The sequence below is a fragment of the Serinus canaria genome, chromosome 19 (genome assembly GCF_022539315.1).
Source record: "Serinus canaria isolate serCan28SL12 chromosome 19, serCan2020, whole genome shotgun sequence".
In the NCBI taxonomy this organism is placed as follows: Eukaryota; Metazoa; Chordata; class Aves; order Passeriformes; family Fringillidae; genus Serinus; species Serinus canaria.
Window position 1 is genome coordinate 10,577,282 of NC_066332.1, and position 23,787 is coordinate 10,601,068.

At 49.8% G+C, this 23,787-nt stretch overlaps 1 protein-coding gene across 5 annotated transcripts in view; it reads left to right on the forward strand.

The window, feature by feature from the left end:
* MTMR4 (myotubularin related protein 4) overlaps nt 1-22,328 on the forward strand; it is a 56,578-nt gene extending 34,250 nt beyond the window's left edge. For all 5 annotated transcript variants that reach the window (XM_050981803.1, XM_050981805.1, XM_018919272.3 and 2 more), the window contains 15 exons: nt 340-422; nt 621-787; nt 2,617-2,713; nt 8,198-8,311; nt 13,223-13,419; nt 13,600-13,728; nt 14,757-14,868; nt 15,308-15,503; nt 15,950-16,135; nt 16,934-17,104; nt 17,213-17,367; nt 17,719-18,919; nt 19,255-19,365; nt 19,612-19,700; nt 20,083-22,328. In XM_050981803.1, coding sequence (XP_050837760.1) covers nt 340-422; nt 621-787; nt 2,617-2,713; nt 8,198-8,311; nt 13,223-13,419; nt 13,600-13,728; nt 14,757-14,868; nt 15,308-15,503; nt 15,950-16,135; nt 16,934-17,104; nt 17,213-17,367; nt 17,719-18,919; nt 19,255-19,365; nt 19,612-19,700; nt 20,083-20,260 — 3,186 coding nt within the window. In that variant the 3' untranslated portion in view covers nt 20,261-22,328. The remainder of the gene's footprint in view (nt 1-339; nt 423-620; nt 788-2,616; nt 2,714-8,197; nt 8,312-13,222; nt 13,420-13,599; nt 13,729-14,756; nt 14,869-15,307; nt 15,504-15,949; nt 16,136-16,933; nt 17,105-17,212; nt 17,368-17,718; nt 18,920-19,254; nt 19,366-19,611; nt 19,701-20,082) is intronic.
* Nucleotides 22,329-23,787: the final 1,459 nt, after the last annotated feature.

Sequence of the window (23,787 nt, forward strand, 5' to 3'; positions counted from 1 at the left end):
GGCAGTGGGAGCTTGAGGCTTTCTCTCACTGTCTTGACTTGCTGTCCCTTACTGCAGCTGTTATTTGGCTCAGTTACCTGTGCTTGACTGGATGTGGTTGAGTCAGGAACTGGCCCCAAGTGGGAGATGACCAAGGGAGAGAACAGAAATCAGAATAATAATCATGGAACAGCTCTGTGCTGACTCATGGAGCTCTGTAACCCTGGGAGTGGGATTGTAGTTCACAGAAGCAGCTCGTGACTGGTGGAGCTGTGCTGCAGCGTGAAGAGCCTGCGGGCATGGCTGCTGGGGCTGCTCTGGCCTGTGGTGCCATGCCCTACATCTGTCCCTCCCTTGCAGGTGCCTTTGAGGATGATGGAAAGTGTGGAGTGTCGGGATATGTTCCAGCTTCATATCGTCTGCAAAGACTCCAAAGTGATCAGGTATCTGGTTTGTTGCTGTGGTGCAGCTGCTGGTGCTGCAGGCTGGGACGAGCAGCTCTGGTGGCTCCCCCTGTGATGCCTTTGGAATTGAGCTGCCCATAGTCAGGGCTCTAAGGCCTGGGGCCGTGTTCCTTTTCCTGTCTCAGTCCTAGCTGGGTGAATGTCCCCACTAAGGGTGATTTGCCTTTGGGTTTGCAGGTGCCATTTCTCCACCTTCAAGCAGTGCCAGGAGTGGCTGAAGAGGCTGACTCAAGCCATTGCCCGCCCTGCCAAGCCTGAGGACCTCTTTGCATTCGCCTACCACGCCTGGTGTTTGGGGGTGTGTGTGGATGAAGAGGATCAACACGCACATCTCTGTCGTCCTGGTGAGCTCCTGGCCTGGTCCTTCCTGCTGCTCTGGCCAGCAGCACTGCACTGCAATTGAGCTCTTGTTCATAAACCCTGTCCGGTTTCAAATTTGCCTCCCTGGGTCATCCTGTGCCTGGCCTAGAGATCCAGCTGATGGCCATATGCTGCTGGATAAGAAGCACAATGAAGGAATTAGTAACAAACACAACAAAAAACTTTCTGAACCAGCAACACAGAAGAAGCTTTTCCCTTTCTCCTTGAGAGAAAACATCCCATACTTAAATTCTCTCATCACGAGGTGATAGAGACCTCAGGCAGTCCTGTCCTGTAGTGGCAAACAGCATCAGCTTTGAGGCAGCCTAATTAATATGAGCCCATCTGCATCTCTTCACCAACACCCAAAAATGCTGGGACATTCCCAGGATCAGGTCGGTGGAGAGCTCTGGCTCATCCTTGCTCAGGATGAGTCCATGAAGAGAAAATCAAAGCAAATGAAAGCAAATCAGAGCTTTGAGTCCATGAAGAGAAAACCAGATCTGTGCTGGTGCCCTCGTGTGGACTGGGTGTTTCCCTTCCCTGGGAACACAAAGTTCGCTTGCAGTTGCTTTGTCTTATCAATGATGAAGCTGTTAAAAAATGGAATTAAAATGAGTGAGAAACCTGGCTTTAGACTGAAAAATAAGCTGATCCTAGAGGAGAGCAGCAGTAGCCTGAATCGAATGTCCAAAGAGAGGTGAGATGGAGGGGTGGGGTTTAGTAATATAGCTATTCCAAGAGAAGCTGATAGAGGAAAGGTAAGCTCTGTGTCCTTACCATAGCCCCAAACCCCAGCAATCAGAGATATTTGCTGTGTTTCCTTTAGGGAAAGTGCTTATTGTAAATAAACTCACCGGTTCAAGTTGTTGCTGCAGGATATGGCTGAGGTAAAGAGCTTTGCAGTATTTGTTTATTAATAAGATTTGACACTGGAGCAACAAAGCCATCCAGAATTAGTGAGGCAAGGCTAACACATGAGATAGGAAACCTTGAGTCAGTGTCTGAGAGCAGTCTGGAGGAAGGAACTGCCTCAGGTGGGTGCTCAGTGCTCCTTGCCATAGGGTTCCTGACATCTACTTTGGAAGCTGTCTCTGCCAGATGGGCATAAGTAGGTTAAATTAACCCCCCTATACCCCCTTGGCATGGAGAGGCTGTTTATGTGCCCTGTTATGAGATCTGACTTGACAAAACAAGCAGGGGTACCCCTGTGAGGGTCAAGTCTTCCTGGCTTCTGAAGCACAATTATTTCTGCTATCCAGTTGCCCATGAGTTTCTCCTTGCCAAAAAGATGCTCCCATGGCTGGAGCTCCTCTGCTCTAGAGCCAGGCTGAGAGAGCTGGGAGTGTTCACCTGGAGAAGGGAAAGCTCCAGGGAGAGCTCAGAGCTACTTCCAGGGCTTAAAGGGGATTATAAAAAAGAGGGAGAGATTTTCTCTAAGGGTGGGTAGTAACAGGACTTGGCGGAACAGTGTTAAAGTGAGAGAGGGCAAGGTTAGATGGGATGTTAAAAGGAATTCTTGAATCAGGGAAATGGAGAGGTTCTGGCAAAGGGTGCCTAGAGCAGCTGTGTCTGCCTCTAGATCCCTGGCAGTGCCCAAGGCCAGGCTGGACATGGCTTGGAGCAACCTGGGATAGTGGAAGTTGTCCCTGCCATGGCAGGGGGTGGAACGGGATGAGCTTCAGGTCCCTGCTGACCCAAACCTTTCTATGGTTTTGTGACTCTTTCCAGCCTGTGACATTTGCTGTGGAGTTCCACAAACAGGTTCAGATTCCTCTGTGCTGTCAGTAACTTCCTGTGCTCTGTTCCTCAGGGGACCATGTGAGGTTCCGGTTCGAGATGGAGCTGGTGAGGATGGGCTTCGACCTGCAGAATGCCTGGCGTGTCTCTGACATCAACAACAACTACAAGTGAGTGTTTCATCACAGACCCCCCCTACTCTCCTCTTGCCTTACTTTTCCCTTGGTGATCCCTGTGCAGGGCAGTGGGTGAGTCAAGCTTCAGCTAATCCTCCTTCCTGGCCTTGACAGCCCCCAGGCTGATCAGAGTATGAGCCAGATCCCTTTTCTTTCTGCCTTTCACATCGTGGAATTGGAGAAGGAATACGCCCCAAACATCAGAGCTAGCAGTAACTGTAAATGCTGACTCAGGTAGTTTATCATGTGGTGGCTCTTATTCCTCATGGAAAACATTTGGGAGTCTGGAGGTCTATCCATTGTGGGTTTGTCTTTCTGGTCAGTCCTCCTCTCCAAAAAGCTCGGTTTGACATAACAGCCACAGTTTTCATACACTCAGGCAGCTGTTCAGCTCTGTGAGGAGCTGGGGTTAGCCAGTGGAGAGCTGTTGGCAGGCTCAGGAGTCTGGGAATGAGCGAGGCTTGTTCAGTCAGAGCAGAAGAAGCTGAAGGGTGATCTGCCTCCAGCTGCTGGCAAGGCATTCACAAAGGGCATGGAGTAAAACTTTTGGCAGTGGCACATGGCAGAACAAGAGGTGGCGGCCCCAAAGTGCAGCTTGGGAGTTTCACAATGTATAAGGGAAAAGAGCATTTCCTGGGAACATGATGGTGTGCTGAGCACATCCCCACAGGGGGTTCTCCATCACTGTGATGTCACGTTTCAGTTGAGCCAGTGTTGAAAGTGTTCCCTGTGGGCATTGGGGTGGAAATTTCTACAAGGTTTTCCCACTCTCACAGTGGAAGAGACCTTTTGCCAATAATCAGTGTTTCCAGCCTGCCTTCTATTCTGGCAGGAGCACAGGACTATTGGAGAAGGGCAGCTGCACTGTTTGCAGGAGGCAGCATTAAGCCAATGGGATTTCAAACTTTGGACATACTCATTTGTGCATTTCCTATAATCCTGTTCTTGAAACCACTGCTATCCCTCAGCTTTTTTTCTCTGTCCCAGCCAGTCCAGGCATTCCCATCACCTATGGATTGGACAGTTCTAGGTCACTGGTTTCCTGTGGAGACCATGAGAAATCTCAGACACACTGGACTGGGGAAATCCCAGTTTTGGAGCTTGCTGTCTGTTCCATTTTCCTGAAGAATCCAGGCCACAAGCACTAAATTTGAGGGGTGATTTCCATTTTACCTCTTCCCTACTGACCACGTTGTTACTTTGGGACTGTTCACATGACTTTGCTGGCACAAAGTTTCTTTTTTTGTTTCACTTTACACAGTTTCTCCAAGGTTGCCAAATAAAAGTTGTTGTCCTGAACTGCTGTGTTTTGGAGTGCACAGCCTGTGGGTCCCTGCCCTACACAGAGTCTCTGTATGTAGGGTCTTCTTCCCTGCTGGGTCTTGGGGTGTGGTTCCCTCTGACTATTTCAGGAAGTTCAGCTTCCACTGACCATCTGTGTTTTGCTTCCTGGTGAGTAATACACAGCCATTAACCGCCTACTCTGAAGACAGGTGTTTGATTTCCAACCAAACTAGGGAAGAAAGGACTTAAAACAAACCTCAGCAAGCTGGGTGTGGGCTTGGCTTTGCTCTGCGTGCCAAGTTGCTCCCTGGGGATCCTCAGCAAGTCCCAGCTTCCTGCAGACATCCCGGGATCTCAGGAGTGGTGTAATTGCCTTGTGCGACTCAAACCAGTTCACTCTTGCTGCTGGGGGAGTGTGGCTTTAAATCCTGCCCTAGCTTTTGATCATAACCACCTGCCTCTATTCACAGGGATCAGGTTACTTTTTAACTGTTTATAGTTCTTTTATCTTTTATTTCCCTGCATTGGCAAAACAGTGTTGTTAAAGACAGGATACTCCAAGGTAATGGCTTTGTTCCTCGTCTTTCAAGTCTGTTCCGAGATGTCCTTATCTGGGAACCATTATCTGCTTCCTGGCGACAGCCATCATAAAATGAGAGCAATACAAGCTTATAGTAACCACTCCTTCAGTCTAGATAAAAGTGTACAGTGATAATAAAATTATTACACGGTCTCTCGCTGGCTCTCACATCTTCAGGAATCTTATACCCAGGGAAATGGGATCACTCCAGCATTGCCCATCTGGTCCACACAGGCTCTCTGAGGTAGTTGCTTCATATCAGCCTTAGTACTGGTGCATTTGGTACACATGTAGTTCCTTCAAAAAAAGGAAAAAAAACCAAAAACACTTTGCCTCCAATGTTGATGTTCATTTTTAGGTTTCATCTTTTTACAGTTGGGATTTTATTTAACTTTTGAGTTGATGAGGAGAAAGTTGCCTGGAGTTCTGTTACTGCTTTAGCCAGATGGTGTTTTCTACTGGTCTCTGAGACTGCTCTTAATTCAAATTTTGTCTTTTTTACACTTCTCTATAAATTTTGATACTATCCATACCATTGGAAAGGTGTAATTACTGTCCCTGCTTGGATTTGCCACAGGAATGTGTGGACTGTGAGGACTGTTAGTGATACAAGTGTTTGCCTTCTGTGAAACAAGAGCTTGGACAAGGCTCTCAGGGACAGGATGGGATTGTTGGGGTGTCCTGTGTATGGCCAGGGGCTGGACTTGATCCTCATGGATTCCTTCCAAACCAGGGTATTCCATGATTCCTCTCCCTCATTGTTATCTCTGTGGTTAGAAGGTTCTCCATCAATCCTCATTCACAGGGGCTGATTCCTGTGTCTGTGTTGTTCCAGCCACCCTTTCCTTCCATCAAACCTCACAATTCAAGGCTGTTTCCCTTTGTTGTCTGGCTCAGGCTGGGGCTTTCCAGGCCACCCCACAGCAGGTGGTTCCCTTTAGGACTCCTGTTGTGGTGAAAAATGATGGTTGAAGTTCTGAACTATTTCTTATCTTCTCAAGAGCAGCTGTTTCCTAAGTGGAGCATCCTTCAGCTCTATGGGGACATACCTGGGAAAAAACACAGGCACACAAAAAATTTCAAAAATCCCTTCTGAAAATCTAAATTTGCCCTATCTGCTCATTCACTGATGTTTCAGGTAGCTCTCACACATGAGGAGTGACCTCCCTCCAATCAGCCGTGTTGACTCAAAATCCAAGTGCCCTGAACTTAACCCTTTGTGTGGTTGTTGCTCTTGTGGGAGCCTTATCCCCTCTAAAAACACTACTGAATCTACTGAGTGATGAATGCTGTGACAAAGGGAATTTTCAATTATTCTACTTTGGAGCAGCTTAGGTCCAAAGGAAGAGTCAGAGACTTGATGATTTTGGTGGTAGCACCAAGAAACACCTGAGTGTGTCTGAAAATGTCACCTTTGGTTCAGACACTTGTATGTTCTGTGTAGAAGCAACACAAGTCTCCCAGCCTTTCTTCTTCTCTTCCATTCCCTGTGGATGCCATTACTATCACTCCAGGGATTGGTAGTGTTGCCTCAATGCTGTCCTGTTTCTCTTCAGGCTTGGGGTTTGATCCATGCACATTCTGGTGGATGCTTGTCACTCTGGGCTGGTCACACTGTCGCCCCCACCTTCCCCTGGAAGTTGCCCACACTTTGTTCACAAGCTCAGCCTATTTAGGTCTTCCTAGAAAGTTTGTACCCTGAAACTTAGGGTGCCACAGATATCCTTCCTTGTATCAGTTTTTAAGATACTGTTAAGCCAACAGAGTTGCTTATCCTGGGTTTTCACTTCCTCTACTGTATTCCTCTGGAATTCTAGCCTAGAAAGACATGTCTCTTTGTCTTGACCTTATTGCCTGTTTCTATGCACCCTGCTTGAATTTGGCTTCACTTCTCAAAGATGTCCTGTTTCCTACCTGAATTAAATTGATTTCTATCTTACTGTTTCCCTAAGGCTACAAAGTTTTAGTGATTTAACTCTTGGAAGATACACTCCTGAGCCTCTCCTGGACTACCTCTCCCCAGTCTGTACTTTTAAGACATCACCCATGTTTCATCTGAGGTGCCAGGGAACTGTTTGCACTTCAGTAAAGCCTGTTCATGTATAGACTCAGCTATTCCATAAGTTCCTCCAGACCTGAACAGGTGCTAACCCTCTCCCACATTCCTGCATCTTCAGTCATGCTTCACTGCTTCTCTAATTTCCTGCCTTATGGAATCTTAGGCATTTCAGAGATATCCAAGCCCAGACATCCTACCACAAACAACCTGGTCTTCACCTTCTTAACTGACAGCTTTAATTTTGCTTCCTGAATTCCTCATCCTCACCCAGTTGTTTTTTATCCCTTAGCCACCCTTGCTTTCTGCCTGGGGCTCTCAGAGGAGCTGTCTAGACACTGAAGTGCCATTTTCTAAGGTGGCAGGCAGTTCTTCACTAGCACTATAAACTAATACTGGATTTGTGCCTCTTGCCATCAGCTGGAATAGCCTGGGCTCAGGACCACCCTCTGGAGCTTACTGGCTAGATCCTTTCACCTACCTCACATTGCTCCCCATCTGCCCTGAAACATTCCTGCTAAATGATGTGGGATAGCCTTGAGCCAGAGCTGCTCTTTGATGCAACTTGCCATGTATCCTCCTGTCCCTGCCTGGCTGCAGGGGCTCAGCTGGTCCACCTCCCAGGCACTGCTGTGTCTGAGCCTGCCCTTGGCCTGTGCTGGGAGCAGCAGGGGCAGGGGAGGAGTTGCCGGAGCCAAAAAGCAACCCCTGCACTCCTGGAATTTTGCGTGTGCTACAATCCCAAAATAATTTATCGTGAAAGGAACCTTAAAGCCCTACCCACTCCACCCCCTGCCATTGGCAGGGACACCTTCCCCTATCCCAGGCTGCTCCAAGCCCCGTCCAGTCTGGTCTTGGGCACTGCTGGGGATCAAGGGGCAGCCACAGCTTCTCTGGGCACCCTGTGCCAGGGTCTCTCCACCCTCACAGTGAACAATTTTTCCCTAATATCCCATGTCACCCTGCCCTCTGGCAGTGCGCTCTGCTCTCAGAGTTCTCCTCTCACTGCTGGTACATGTTCAGATAGTTATAAGAATTTGGTTTCTGGCACCCTACCAAACAAGTTATGGTGTAGATCTCACTCCTGTCACTTTATTTGCATACCCCTGGTCCCCACTGCTAAATTTCTGGGCAGATTTGTGTCTTCCTTCCTTCCTTACAATGTATCCCGTTCTCTCAGGCAGAAAGTGGTTGGCCATTCTTTACCAGAAAATCTGTGTGTACCTGCTACAAGAAAACAAAAACTCCATGTAAATTATTGACTATTTCCTTAAACCCTCATGAATTCTTAAATACAGAGGTTGTTCCAAAGGCATCCTGAGAAGTACTAGGATACTTAGTATGAGCCCAGAGGTGAGGCCTGAGGTGAAAGGAGGTTGTCTTCTCTCAGCTCATTCCTGGCAGTATGTTTTGTCTCACTTGTGAGGCTGTGCTGAGACAGATATGAAGAGGAAGAGGCAAAGCCCTGCATGTTGAGTTTGGGGAAATGTGAGCTGCTCTGGGGCAGATTTTTGATTGCTCAGTCCTCATCTTGCCTTTCATGATTTCTCTTCTCCAGACTTTGTTCCAGTTATCCCCAAAAGCTGCTGGTCCCTGTCTGGATCACTGACAAGGAGCTGGAGAATGTGGCTTCATTCAGGTCATGGAAGAGGATTCCTGTGGTGGTGTACAGGTAAATGCAAATTCAAATTCCCTCCCCCAAACCCATCTCAGCTGCCATGTCCTCGTAGTGCTGCAGGGGCTTTGGACAGGGATGGCAGGAAAGCTATTTATCCTTTTGCCTCCTGCTTGCAAAGGAGATGCTCCCAGAGTTCCTTCTCCCAGCACCATCTGCAGCAGGGTGTTTTCCAGAAGAGAGAAGCAGTGTTCCAGAACTGTCCTTTGCTGTTCTCAGTCAGATTTGAAAGTGTGGGTGACTTTCCTCCTACAGGAGATGTTGCAAGATGAGGTCAAATTAAAGTTCTCTCAGAGTTTCAAAATCTTTCCACACGTTGGTCCTTGTCTGGCTGCTACTTTGAAAAGAAATCTGAGCCAAAAGGAGCCTGCTAGGTGCCCCATGCTCAGCAGGGTGTGCAGGCCTGGACAGACCTGGGTATGCCCAAAGCTGCAGTTTCTCACAAGGGGCAGTGGAGGGGCAGCTCTGATCTCTGCTCTTCGACCAGGGACAGGACTCAAGGGAACGGCTGTGTCAGGGATGTTTAGATTGGATTTTAGGGAAAGGTTCTTCCCCCAGAGGGTGCTGGGCACTGCCCAGGTTCCCCAGGGAATGGTCCCAGGCCCGAGGCTGCCACAGCTCCAGGAGCTGCCAGGGATGCCCAGGGTGGGATTGTTGGAGTGTCTGTGCAGGGCCAGGGGTTGGACTGTATGATCTTTGGAGGTCCTTTCAAGTTTAGAATAATCTGTAATTCTATTAAATATTCCTGACCAGCCTTCCAGAAGTAATCTAGAGGGGCATGCAGGAGGCCACGCAGTCAATGGAGCAGGGCTCTGCAGGGTACAGTCTGGTTCCTCATTAAATGTGTCTCCCAGGAGACTGATGTGTTTGAAACCAACGGGAGGCTGATGGAAAGGGGCACCCAGGCAGTTGTGCTGTTGTAAAATGTACATTATGGTTTGTAGCCTTAGGCTGTGTGTTAGCAGTCACCAAATCCAAATATAAAAAAAACTTAAAAGGTCAGAGCTGTATTGGAAAATACAAAAGTCAGGAAGCAAAACCAGTGAATTTACAGGTACCTTAACTCTGCATTGTCACACTTCATGGCTTGCTGTTGGATGTGGCAAAACACTGTGTTCCTTCTAGAACTCAGCTCTGCAGCAGAGTGGGAATGAGCACAGCTTATTGGATGGAGCCTTTCCCTCCTTGTAGCCAAATCAGCTAAGAAGTTAATTGTATTTGTGATTCCTTTTGCTAAAAATGGACTGGTGCTGGAGCTTGTCCCACTGTGCCTCCCCACCCGAGGGCAAAAGCCATGTATTTTTCCTACTCCAGCAATTATTTTGTTCCTTGCTTTACATCTCTGTAATGGTACCCAGTAATTTATGAGCTGAGTACAACCGTTTGCATCCTGGGATCAGATTAGAAGACGCTGACAAGTGATGTTACAAGATGGGGCAAGTGCTTGCCCATGTGTCTCTGGTTTTTGTGCACTTTTTTTAGTCTTTGCCCTCAAGATTCAAGTCTTTGGAGCAGGAGGATCCTTGAGGGTCGTGGCTGCTTCTACAATGCATTGTGTTGTGTGGAAATGAAAAGCCTGACACTCAGCTCCTCCTCCTCACTCAGAGCTCAGGAGAGAATGGATGGGTCCCTTCATCCCAAGGAACTCTGATAGATCTCAGAGCTTTTGGATAAATCTCACTGGGTCACAGTCAGAGCTGTAAAGCATGATAACAAAGGTAACCCATTATCAGATTTCTTGAAAAAAGTATAAGTTAGCTCTTAAGCAAAACAGAAATTCAGGTCTCCATCTCAGTCCTCAGCAGAGATGCGCAGGAGAAATGCAGAAGCCTCCAGGCACAATCCACTTCTAAAACAAGGCAAAGGATGCAATCAATTATTTAGCTGTGTAGAGAGGCAGACAGGCATGGTGTGGCAGTTCTGGCTCTGTCTGCTCAGCCACCTTGAGGAGACCTTGGGCCTGTGGCAGCAGGATTGCTCCTCCGAACACTCAGCATCCCCTGCCAGGGGACAGCGGGCACTGCTCCACCCCACAGCTAAACCTCGCTCTCAGGCTCTCACATCCTGCCACAGTGAGACGGGAGTTTATCCCAACAATCTGGGAAATGGAGCACTTATACGCACACACATCTCAGCTGGGAACCTTTAGGCTCTGCTCAGGAAACCCTCTCCAGGTTCTTTCTTGTGCTTTAAGCCAAGCTCCTTGACTTGTCCAGGAAATAACAGAGACTTGGGAGATCATAGAATCATGGAAGGGACCTTGAGAATTGTCTACTTCCAGCCCCCCTGCTACTGCCTTCCACTAAACTAGGTATTAATCCATTGTGGAGGATTGTTGGAGGTTAAATGGCATGTGCTGACAGTATCGGATGTGCTCTAGCCTTGTATTTAGAAGGAATCTGTGAGGAAAAACTCAACTGATAAACTACAGAGGCACTTCATATTGCAGCTGTGGACCATGAAAGGGTCTTGAGTCGTTTAGTCAAAACTAAACTGAGGATCCCTAAAGAATCACTTGCTCCATATAAGTTAAAACACTCTAGCACTTTCTGACATTCCAGTTTCAAGAAAGAAACTTTTTCCTTTGAGAAAAAACTCCCCAAAACTCCCAGGTAAGAAAAGGCCTTAAATGGTTCCTGTGCTCGTGCTCGGGAGATGTGCAGGGAAGGCAGAGTCAGGTTCTGGTGCTCCCCTGCCCTGGGAAGCCCCTTGGAAGCTCAGCTGTGGTTTTGGTTCCTCTGCTGGCACCTGCTGTACTTTCTGCTTGCTGGTGGTTTCACACGCATTGGTGCTGCCACATTTCCTTGTTTACTGGCAGGTCACTGTGTCCCTTGAAGGTCCCCAGCCTTGTTCAGTGCTCAGAGGTTTGTGTTACCAAGAGTTTTGTGAGTAACCGTGGTGACATCGGCAGCTTTGCCTGGAGCAGCTGCAGTGCCCTGCACCCTGTCCTGCCCCTCAAGCTGCCTGCTAGGAGCAGTCCCTGGCACAGCACCTGCCTTTCCCAAAAACGTTCTCAGGCACTGTCTGGGAAAATGTTGTTTGGCACAGGCCAGGAGCTGTGGGTGGCTCACAAACAGGCTTGGATGATCACAGGCTGGTGCTTAAGTCCACACCTTGGCTCTCTTTCATTTACTACTATAAACAAAGCCTTTGCTGCTCTCTGTTATCCATCCTTGAGTGATCCTGAAGGCAGAAATAGATCTCCTGGGAGTGACTGCTCTGCAAGTCACCTTGCAAAACAGAGCAGCACTTAAAGTAAAGGGTCCCCACAGAGTTTTGACTTGGCCGAACAAACATAATTTCTTTGGAAGGCTTCAGTTTAAAGTCTTCATTGATATTATCTGTGAGATGTCATTAAGGAAGCTACGTAAACTGACAGAGGACATGAGATATTGGAAAAAAATTGTTCCCTATGAGGGTGGTGAGGTCCTGGCACAGGGTGCCCAGAGTAGCTGTGTCTGCCCCTGGATCCCTGGAAACATCCAAGGCCAGGTTGGACACGGTTTGGAGAAACCTTGGACAGTGGAAGGTGTCCCTGCCCATGAAGGGGGTGGAATGAGATGGTTTGTGGTGTTCCTTCCACCACAAACCATTCCTTGACTCTGTGGTCTCCAGATAAATGCTGCAGCAGGGGTGGTGGAATGATGGAGCATGGTTGGTGTGTGGGTCTGGTTCAGGGCTGTTGAGTTCATTTTCCCATCTCCTGGAAGGACCAGGCAGCAGGAGCAGCACCTCAGGGAAATGTAACAAACGGGATAGGGATGCTGGTGTTCTTTCCTGGTGCATCTTTGGAGCATCTGCTATCTTAAATTTCCTACACCCATTTGGGAGAATGGGTGACTGTCTAATGATCACTTGGTGAACCTGCTACCAAGTGTTGGAACAGTTAGTAGTTCCACATTGCACTGTGGCTGTGAGTCCACTCTTGGTTTTGTTTGTTGTCCAAGAAATACTTGTGTTTCTGAAACATGGCATGACCATTCCAGTGCTTGCTTGTGTCTGTGCCACCCATCTCTGGAGCTTGGTTTGACTCAACATGATCCTTTCTGAGAGGACTTTGTGTCATTTTAGGATGGTTAAGATGTGAAGCCATAATATTTTATTTCTTACTCCTTTCCCAGTAACTGTTAGCATATCCTTAACCTTCATGCTTCTCTTGAGCACTGAGTTGAGGCTTTTGAGAGCTTCCCAGTGACCTCAAAGCCTTTAGGATCTGCACCAAACTGCTCCATGTCACAGCTGGGGTTATGCTTTGATCATCTGTAAATACTCTTCACTTATTAATGCTAAATTTCACACTCTCTGGGTCATTCTCTATTGTCAGCAGCTTTGTCACATCACAGTGACTTCCTTTTCCAGGCCAGTTGGGAATGACTTGACCAGTGTGTTCATGTGAGAAATGCGCTGATTCCTACTTCAGGCCTCCTTGTCAGGAAGCACAGCCAGGGTAGGGTTCACATTTAGGGGTTGTTGATAAACACCAGCTCAGGCCTCCACCCAGAAACTCCCTGGTCTGATGCCAAGTGAGCTCATATTCCCAAGTTACAGGTGATAAGTGAAATGGTTTAACAGTGGGTCTGTAATTGGAGGGAGGAAAAAAAAGAAAGAGAAGGAGAAAACAGAACAGCCTTAAAATCAAGTGGAAGGTGTCCCTGCCCATGGCAGGGGGGTCAAACAAGATGATCTTCAACCTCCCTTCCAACCCAAACTATTCCATGATTCTATGAAATAACTATTACTTTCCCAAAATGCAACCATAATGATTTTTAAGTTCTTCTCTCTGGTTTAATTTATAAATGCAGTCATATTTATATTATTGTATATAAATAAATAGTAGTGGTTAGCGTCTCCCAGGCCAGCCCTGCGCTCCCAGGGGCTCAGCAAGGCTGTGTCTGTGTGTCCCCACAGACATGTGCGCAACGGGGCGGTGATTGCACGCTGCAGCCAGCCCGAGATCAGCTGGTGGGGCTGGCGGAACGCCGATGACGAGTACTTGGTGACATCCATTGCCAAAGCCTGTGCCTTGAACCCCGGAGTGAGGCCGTCAGGCGCTGCGCCGCATGCTGGGAGCAGCGATGGTAGCGAGCCCTGCGACGCCGACTTTGGTGAGATGACTCCTGCCAGCCCTCCTGAATGGGGACATTGCTGTCCCAGGGCAGGGCTTTACCCTAGTGTCCAGAGAGAGAACCTGGGCCCTGTCGTGCTGTGACCGCGGTGTGTGGGTGGCTCTCTGGGCTCACTAAGGAGGGAGGTGCCAGGAGCTCAGTCCCTGTGTGTCCCTGCAGACTCGTCCTTGACAGCGTGTTCCGGTGTGGAGAATGCAGGAACCCCTCAGAAGCTGCTGATCCTCGATGCCAGGTCCTACACGGCAGCCGTGGCCAACAGGGCCAAGGGAGGTGGCTGCGAATGCGAAGGTACCAAGGGCCAAGAACATCCCATAGCATCTTCCTCTTGGGCCTGGCAGTGGCTCTTAGGGCACAGCTGGGGATTGGGACAGCTTTTTGGTGCTTGGTCTCTGGGAGTGTGTTCTCACACAGGGATCTGGTGGGGCTGGATCAACAGGCCAAGGCCAATTGGATGAGGTTCAATTAGGCCAAGTGCTAGGTCCTGCATTTGGTTCACAGCAGCTCCACTGGAATGTTCCAGGCTGGGGCAGAGTGGCTGGAAAGCTGCCCAGTGGAAAAGGACCTGGGGGTGCTGGTTGGCAGCAGCTGAACACAGGCCTAGGTGTGCCCAGGTGAGCAACAGGTCAATGACACCTGAGCTGTACCAGCAATAAAGTGGTCACAGGGCAGTGACAGTCCCCCTTATCTGGCCACTGGGGTCAGTTTTGTGCCCATTAGGACAAGAAAGACCATTAAGAGGGAATGGAGCTGGGAAAGGGCCTAGAGCACCAGGAGCAGCTGAAGGAGCTGGGGAAGGAGCTCAGCCTGGAGAAAAGGAGGCTCAGGGGGGACCTTTTGGCTCTGTACAACTCCCTGACAGGAAGGGGCAGCCAGCAGAGGGTCAGGCTCTGCTCCCAGGGAACAAGGCACAGGATGAGTGGAAGTGGCATCAAACTGTGCCAGGGGAGGTTTAGGTTGAATATAGGAAAAATTTCTTCAGTGAAGTGTTGTCAGGCCCTGGCACAGCTGTCCAGGGCAGTGTTAAGAGTCCCCATCTGTGGAGGGGTTAACAGATCCATGGATATGGCACTTGGGATCATGGTGAATGGTGGCCCTGGCAGTGTTGGACTCAATGACCTTGAAGGTTTTTCCCAACCTTAGTTGGGAAAAACCATGAACACCAGGGGTGTTGTGGGAGGGGTGGCTGCACTGGGGTGTGGAGGCAGTTGCCGCAGTAGCAGCAGAGTTGGATTTGATGACCCTTGTGGGTCCCTTCCAGCTCAGAATGTTCTGTAGCTCCTGTAGCTCTCTCTAAATGTTCCTGTCTCTTGTGTTAGAGTATTACCCCAACTGTGAAGTCGTGTTCATGGGTATGGCCAACATCCACTCCATCCGGAATAGCTTCCAGTACCTGCGTGCTGTCTGCAGTCAAGTGCCAGACCCCAGCAAGTGAGTGACTCTTCTTTGAGTTTGATGCCATATCTGTCAGTGACCTTGGGGGGGGGGGGGGGCGGGGGGAGGGGTTTCCTCTCTGTTTTCCTTTTTTTATCCCAGGTTTCTAACTGAGAAAATGGAGGGATGGGAAAGTGTTCACAGTGCTTGAATGCTGCTAATTTAGATCCATTAATCCAGAAGGGATTGTGGCACTGGCTCAGTGTCACTTGGTTGGGTGTATCCTCTGGGAGTTTCTAAAAGTGAGTGTATTTGAGAAAAATTCAATTTGGGGTTGGATTCTTTGCCCTTCTTTCCAGGTTCCCTGGCTCCTCTGGGACATGTTTTAGAAAAGACTGATTTTCACTGAGGACTCCAAGAAAAATGAAGTTAAAGTTTAAATTTTTTTTTCAGTAGAGAGCTAAACAACCATTCTTGCCTTTTTTCCCCTTTGAAGCTGGCTTTCAGCCCTGGAGAGCACCAAGTGGCTGCAGCATATGTCTGTCATGCTGAAGGCAGCAGTGCTGGTCTCCAGTGCCGTGGACAGAGAAGGGCGTCCGGTGTTGGTTCACTGCTCTGACGGCTGGGACAGGACTCCGCAGATTGTGGCGCTGGCAAAGATTCTCCTGGACCCTTACTACAGGACCATGGAGGTAGGATTGTGCTCTGGTGCAGTTCATGTCTGTTCAAAGGCAGCTTTTATCTCAGAATCTCCGTTGAAAGGAGCAGCACTGCATTTGGGAATATGCTTAGTGGTATTTCTGAGCTGCTGGGGTGGGTGTTGAGTTTTCCCTGTTCTCTTCCTGCCTGTTTTGGGTGAACTGTTCCTCATTCCTCTACCCAGCCTGGGGAAGTGCTGTGGGAAATACCATCTTGTGCTCAAAGTTGAGTTGCTTCCCTACTCTGAATTCTCTGAGCTGGTTACTTCGTAGACATAACTGTTAGTTTGTGTCTGGAAACCTCCAACCCTGGTGTGCTTTGCTCCCAAAACAGGCACCGCAGCAGCCTCCTTCCCAGCCTTTCCTGGTGGATGGGGCTTGCTCTGTCCTGCCACGTGTCCTCGGCAAAGTCTCTGCAGTTGCTTTTCTTTTAATCACAGGGCTTCCAGGTGCTTGTTGAATCGGACTGGCTGGACTTTGGTCACAAGTTCGGGGATCGCTGTGGACACCAGGAAAAGGTGGAAGATCAGAACGAGCAGTGCCCAGTTTTTCTCCAGTGGCTGGATGCTGTTCATCAGCTTCTGAAGCAATTTCCCTGCCTCTTTGAATTTAATGAAGCTTTTCTGGTAAGAAATACATGTGAGCAGAAACAGAGGGAAGGTCGTGATGTTTTACAATACTGGAGTTGAAAGAAAAGAGGTCTGCAGAACCTGAGACATCGTGATGTGATGTGATCACAGAATCCTAGAATGGTTTGGGTTGGAAGGGAACTTGAAGCCCATCTTGTTCCATCCATCCCCTGCCATGGACAGGGACACCTTCCACTACTCCAGATTGCTCTGTCCAGCCTGGCCTTGGACACTTTCAGGGATAGGACAGCCACAGCTTCTCTGGGCAGCCTGGTCCAGGACCTCACCACCCTCACAGGGAACAATTTCTCTGTAACATCTCATCTAAATTTGTTTTCTTTTAGTTTAAATCTGTTCTCCCATGAAGGGGTGCTGGAGGGTTTGCATACTCTGGTTTTCCTGAATCCCTTCTCCAGTCCCTTTCCACCCCAGGGAATTCAGATGCCAGCAGCAGCACTGGTTTCATTTGCATATCTCAGAGCTATATGGGTCTGAAATATTTTTTTAAAAATTAAATAGAGGAAAAAAATTCATCTCTGTCTTGCCAAAATATGTAGGACAAGGTTCTAGAGAGTCATTTGGTTTTAGAGGGATGGGTTTGGTATCAGCTGAGTGATACTTTCCCTTCAATTGAAGTGATCCCTGTCCTGCCCAGTGTGGAAGCAAGGACAGCAGTGAGGTCACCCAGGGTAGGCAGTGCATGAGCCATCCCAGAGGAGGGGAAGACATGTCTCCTGTAGGCGGGAGACCCCTTTTCCCAGTGGCTCTGAGTGTGGCTCTGCCTCCCTGCCACAGGTGAAGCTGGTGCAGCACACATATTCCTGCCTCTACGGGACCTTCCTGGGGAACAGCCCCTGCGAGCGCGAGATGCACAACATATACAAGCGCACGTGCTCCGTGTGGTCCCTGCTGCGGGCTGGCAACAAGAACTTCCATAACCTGCTCTATATGCCTGGATCCGAGCAGGTCAGTAGAGCTCCTGACCCAGCTTTCCAGGCTTTTCCCCTGGCAGGCACTGGGGAGGGGCTGAAGGGGTTTCCAAGGTGTTGGGGTCTGACGTGGGTGGCGTCACAGGTGCTGCATCCAGTGTGCCACGTGCGTGCCCTGCACCTCTGGACAGCCGTGTACCTCCCGGCCTCCTCGCCACATCCTCTGGGACAGGAGGACATGGACATCTACATGCCCCCTGGATCTCAGAGCCAGGACTTCAGTGGCAGGTATTTGGACAGGTAAGAGCTTAAACCTTCAGGCTCAGGGTGTTGCATACCCACAGATCTTCCTGCCCTTCTTGTAGTCTGTTGTCATTTCCCTGTTGTTGTTCTCATCTTCCTTGTGAGAGCAAGAGCTCTGTAGCAGTGCCCCAGCCACTCAGAGAAGGAGTTGAGGTCCCTGCTGCACCCCAAAGGCAGGAAGCCACACTGTGGTGTTGTGCATTTCAGCTCCTGCAGCTGCACTGCCCATCTCCACCAACCCCTGGAACTGTAATGGGGACTATTTCCCTGTCCTCATCTCAGTTTTGAGTGAAACCAGGGAAGTTTTGGGGGGTTTATTGTGAGATTTGCTTTGCTTTTGGGTTCTAGATTACCAAAGACAAGATCTATGGATGACCTGCTCTCAGCCTGTGACTCCAGCAGCCCTCTGACCCGCACATCCAGTGACCCCAACCTGAACAACCACTGTCAGGAGGTGCGGGTGGGCTTGGAAGCCCGACATGCCAACACTGAAGGGGGTGAAGGTGCTGCAGTGATCACAAGAGAGGCACAGCCCAGGGAGGAGGAGGAGGAGAACCCTCCCCTGCAAGGCAGCAGCCATGCTGAGCACGAAGGGCCGAGCAGGCAGCTGGGCAGCCAGTCTGCTGTGCCAGCCAGCAGTGTCCCTGTGGAGGTGGAAGAGGGAATTGGAACACTCACGGAGGAACTGGATGGCAGAGGTCCAGATCCAAATCCTTCCGGACAGGAAAACGATGACAAGGTTTCCACCAGTTCTGGAAGGCATTTGGAAACCTGTCCTCAGGAACCTTTGAAGGCTGCTGGTACTGTGTCCAATGGGGGAGGCTGTCCTAAAAGAATCACCACCTGTATTTCGAGCCAGGAGTCCCTGGCACCAGGCACCCCTTCTCAGGACATCCCAGGCCCTGCCCTGGGTATCCCATGCCCAGATGCGGACAAGGGCAGAGGTGATGCTGGCCGGAGCATGCCCTTCAAGGAGCCTGGCCAGCCGGGGAGACTCCTGCTGGAGCAATGGCGCAAGCCCATTTCCCAGAGCCAAAGCAGTGAGTTCTCCTTCCTGGGGTGCAACTGGGACAGTTTTCAAGGCATGGTGACATCGCTCCCCAATGGGGAGCCCACACCCAGACACCTCCTCTCCTATGGCTGCTGCAGCAAGAGGCTGAGCAGCAAACCCCTGCGGGCCCCAGGCCTGTGCCTCAGTGGCCCATGGTCTGGCAGGGAAGGAGGGAAGCCCTCGGCCTGTGCTGGTCATGTGAGCACACATTTTGGGAAGCCCAGCCGTTTGTGGCTGCCCTGTCACCTGAAACAAGCCTCTGGTCCCAAGCACCTGCCGCCAAAATGTCCTTCTCCTGTGCCTCCTGTCTATCTGGATGACGACGGGCTGCCCTTCCCCACGGATGTGATCCAGCACCGGCTGCGGCAGATCGAGGCCAGCTACAAGCAGGAGGTGGAGCAGCTGCGCCGGCAGGTGCGGGAGCTGCAGCTGCGCCTGGACATTCGCCACTTCTGCGCCCCTCCAGCCGAGCCCCCCATGGACTACGAGGATGACTTTGTGAGTACAGGCCACTCACACCCCACACCAGGTCCCTGGTTCGCCTGTACACCTCCCTCTCCAACCCACAGCTCTCCATACCTTTGGGAGGGGGTGGGAAAAGATTGTTCCTCTGTCAGTTGTGTCCCCGTCCTAGCAGTGTCCTCCTCCACCCAGAGGTATCTCTGCTGCTTGAGGACCAAACTCCTACATACTCATGGATGCTTTGCACCCTCTCTGGGGGCTCAGGAGCCACCTGGGTGCCCCTCACCAGCACAAGAGTGTGTAGAGTAGGGCGTGCCCTGGAGTGTGTGCCCAGCAGAAGAGGGGATTGGTGACCTAGTCTTGTTTTTCAGACGTGTCTTAAGGAATCAGACGGCAGTGACACGGAGGATTTCTGTTCGGACCACAGTGAGGACTGTTTGTCAGAAGCAAGCTGGGAACCTGTGGATAAGAAGGAGACTGAGGTATGTGTCCCCTCATGGAGCTGTTATGCAGTGGGAGGGAACGTTTTTTGCAGCTGACCTGGGTGGGCACAACAGCAGAGAGTGGTCTGGAAGTGAGGCAGTGAGCATGTCCTTGACTCATTCTCTGCTGCTAATGGCTCTGGTGGGGTAGGCTCACTGTGAGGTGTGGCCCAAAGCCACCCCCGGCTTGCTCAGAGCTGTCACTGGGGGGGATTACAGATGGGAGCTAAATGGTGTCTGCCCTAGGTCACGCGGTGGGTCCCAGACCACATGGCCTCACACTGCTTCAACTGCGACTGTGAGTTCTGGCTGGCCAAACGGAGACACCACTGCAGGTAAAAATGTCAGCGCTCTGGGCCTGTCCTCCCCTCAGCCTGGTGTCAAAAAATGCCCCTTTGCCAGGTCTGCTCCCTCCAGCTCCCAGGAGAAGCTTTTAGGTCTTTCCACTACATGGCTGGCCTCATCAGTTCCCTGCAGAGTTACATTCTACATTGTTCTTGTTTCTATTTTTCCAAGTCCTTTGATCCCTTTCTGGGACAGCAATGAGTCCCTGTCAGCACTAGCGGTTTGCTTGCACTGCTGACCACAGTATAAAAAACACATTTACTATCCTCAGTCAGGCTGGTGCTTTGCCCTGACCTGGACCCTTTGTACTTGCTAAAGTTCTTCTGTGGTGGTCTCAGCTCTCTTCTCACTGGTTTTCTTGCTCCTTGACAGGAACTGTGGGAATGTGTTCTGTGCTACTTGCTGCCATCTGAAACTGCCCATCCCTGATCAGCAGTTGTACGACCCTGTCCTCGTTTGTAACTCCTGTTTTGACCATATCCAAGTGTCTCGTGCCAGGGAGCTCATGAGCCAGCATATGAAGAAACCCATTGCCACAGCTTCCAGCTGAATGCCAGACAAAGGACCTGTCTAAGCCCAGCCTTTTCTCTCATGGGTTTGAAGGGTGACTCTGCCTCCAGGGTAACTGTGAAGGCCTTTGGTGCAACACTTGAACACCAAGCTGGAATGCACTGTCTGCAGCAGCCTCGCTGCCAGGCTGGAGCAGAGGAGCTCAGATCAGAGTTTGCTGTGTCCCCACCCTGGAGCTGGTGTGCCCGTGTGTTGTAGCCCTGATGGTCTAGGGCTGAGAGAAGATCACAACCTCTTCCTTTTGTGGGCTGGAAAGCAACATTTTCACAGCTGTTTGCCTGTGCAAAGTCCCTTCAAAGCAATAGAAAGGCATGTTTAGAACCACCTCCCCCTCCAAAGGCAGGCTGCTGTGTGAGAAGGAAGAAGGCAAGCTCCCGATGGTCCTGTGGGCCTGGAAGGGCCTCAGGCTGGAGCAGATCTGTAGATTTTCTTCCCACGAGTGTGATTTGCGATCAGCTTGGTGAACAAGAATCACTAGCCATCACTAATTGATTTTCTCTCAGGCTCTGAAGAGAAATTCATTCCAACTGAAAAGAGCTGAGCAAATCGTGCCCATTTTCAGGCTCCGCTGGGTTTGGTGTCTCACTGGACTTTTTCCCTGCTCCCAACACCATGGGGAGATGGGAGATTGGCTTTTCACTTCTGCTCTGCCCCTCTGCTTTGTCTGCAGTTGTGTCACAGCCTGGTGCTAACACAGGAATGGCACACTGATCCTCTCCTGGCATGGAAACAGAACTCGTGTTCCTGTGTTGCTCCTCCTCCCCTTTTCTGCCCTCAGCTCTCCACTTCCTACTGCTCTTTATCCTGAAAACTTGATACCTTGAGGGTATAGGCCATAATGTGTTGTTTTACCTCCTGGAATGTGCTGTCTGGTGTATGTGAGGGTTTCAGTCCAAATGCTGCTATATATTTCTGTGCACTTAATGTAACCCGAAGAAGGGAGAATGAAGCATCGATACCAAAACGGTAGTGGGGAAGGACACTGGCTGACATAGACACTACGGTCTGTGCTTTTCACTTTAGGATGTACAGCTGAAGTGATAACCATGACATGTGGCATTTGTTCAGTGATGGAAACAATCTCTCTGACTTTCCCCACTGCTACCTGAAATGCCTCTTGAATTTGACTTCTTTTTTTGTCTCCTGTACAGCGGTCAAAGTTCAGAGTTGCCAACTTGTAAATGCCTCTCTGCTTCTTCTTTAAACTAGAGAGCAGGAATCCCAACTCATCCTAAGGACAAAGAACTGGGTTTAGAAAGGAAGAATGTTTTATAAAGTAGGCTTCAGTGGGTTTGTAATCCCTGGATCACTTAAGGAGCATCCATCCTGCCTCCTCTGTAAGGCATCTGTGGATACTAGTCAGGAAAAAGAGTTTGAAAGTGGGGTGTTTCTTTGCAGAAGTGTAGGTTTTCTTTCCAATATATTCTGCACTTCAGGAGCTGAGACTCAGTTTGTGGCAGGGAAGACCTTGGTCTGCTAACAAGGCAAAGGACATTGGTCTGCTAACAAGGCAAAGGACTTGACACTGTGGTGATCTCCCAGATCTTTCGATAATGGTTTGTCATCTCCATCAGATGGAATGAAATAAGGACCCTTTCCTGCACTTTTACTTGTCAGCCTCTGGTTTTGTAAATCCTGATGTGTAAGTGAAGCTGAATCTTCTGAAGACCCTGTACTTACTTAGACTCTGCTTCTTTTCCATACTGGGAACAAACAACTTGGCTCTGGGAAGAGAAGGCACCTTGCTTCAGATTCTCCCCTGCCTTGTACCTTGCAGTCATTGCTGGACATGGAAGCGTGTCCTGGCAGAAGGAACTTGGATTTGCTCCTGTTTTGCACATGTTGGAATGATTGCAAGTGATGAGGAAGCCAGAAACCAGGTACTGCTGGCCCTCCCATTCAGGCCATTAGTCCAAACTGCTTTTAGCTCTTGTGAGTTTCAGCGTCACAATGTGCTGGCCAAAAACTTCAGTCAGTTTGATGGCATTGTGACAAACGAAGTGTGCTGTACAACTCGATACGGTCGAAATAAAATCTCTATATTAGTGCTGCTGGGTTTGGCCTCTTTTTTCCTCTGTGGGGAGCTCTGCTTGCCCAGGGGGTTTCAAGCTGCTGTTACTCACCACCTTTTTCCTTGATTAAGGTGTGCTAGGGATTTAATATCCCTTCTCACAATCAGAATCACAGGCAGGGCACAGAACACCTCTCCCCTCTTCCAAACAAACCTGCAGGATGTCCTTCCCAGGATAACCAGAGCCTTCTGCCTCTCCCATAAGGACTTAAGGAGTTGTTTTCTTTCCAAGGAAGCATTGTTAGGCAGGATTCCCTGCTATGAGAAAAGGCTGAGAGAGTTGGGATTGTTTACCTGGAGAAGAGAAGACTCTAGGGAGACTCTAGGGAGACCATAGAGCCCCTCCCAGTGTCTAAAGGAGCTCCAAGAGAGGGACTTTGGACAAGAGATGGAGGGACAGAACACAGGGAATGGCTTCCCACTGCCAGAGGGCAGGGATGGATGGGCTATTGGGAAGGAATTGTTCCCTGTGAGAGTGGGCAGGCCCCGGCACAGGGTGCCCAGAGCAGCTGTGGCTGTCCCTGGATCCCTGGAAATGTTCAAGGCCAGGCTGGATGGGCCTTGGAGCAACTTGGGATGGTGGAAGGTGTCCCTGCCCATGGCAGGAGGTGGCACTGGATGGGCTTAAAGGTCCTTCCAACAAAATCACTCTTTGATTCTATGATCCCCTCACTCCTCACTGATGTTTTCCTAGCACTTGTTCCAGGTGGGTGTGTGACTTGTTCCTCTGTGCAGGATAGTGGGTGGGAGAGTTGTGCTTTGTGTCAGCTGGATGGTGCTGCAGGTCAGTTATAGTTTGTGATGGAGCCAGAGAGAATCTCCTGGAAAGCCTGTCCTCAATTCAGAGATCCAGGGATATTGAAATTCAGCAGATGCCTGGTAAACTACTCCCTCAGTTTGGCTCAGGTGTTCCTGTCAGACAGATGATACCTAAGGGCCTCCTATCAGAAATGTTGGGAACAGGACAGTTTGTCACATTGAAACATGAACCATTGTTCCTCACAGTCACATGCGGTCAGCTCAGGAGACTGCTTTTGCTGGAGATTGCAAAACTGAGACAAAGAAGATATTTAAATGAGATTATTTCTAGAAACCAGATAAATCAGTGAAATTATAGGCTCACAAACACTTGAATACAGATTTGTGATGTGAAAGGGAATTGGTACTTCCCAACTGACATGAGAATTATGAAGAGTTTAGAGGGGTAGCCTCTATATGGAATGTGCAGTCACTGCCCCAAGGAGGCAAGGGCTTGCCTTTGAGGAATTCCCTAAAGCAGCTGCTGACCCTCAGAGAGAATCCCTAACTGCTGACCCTCAGATGAGATTCTGCTGACCCTTGGCAGGGCTCCAGCCCAGTCCAATCTGATCTGTGGTCAAATGCTCACATTAACCATGGCTGGCCAGCATCTGAACTGCTGCCCACCACAGCCACCA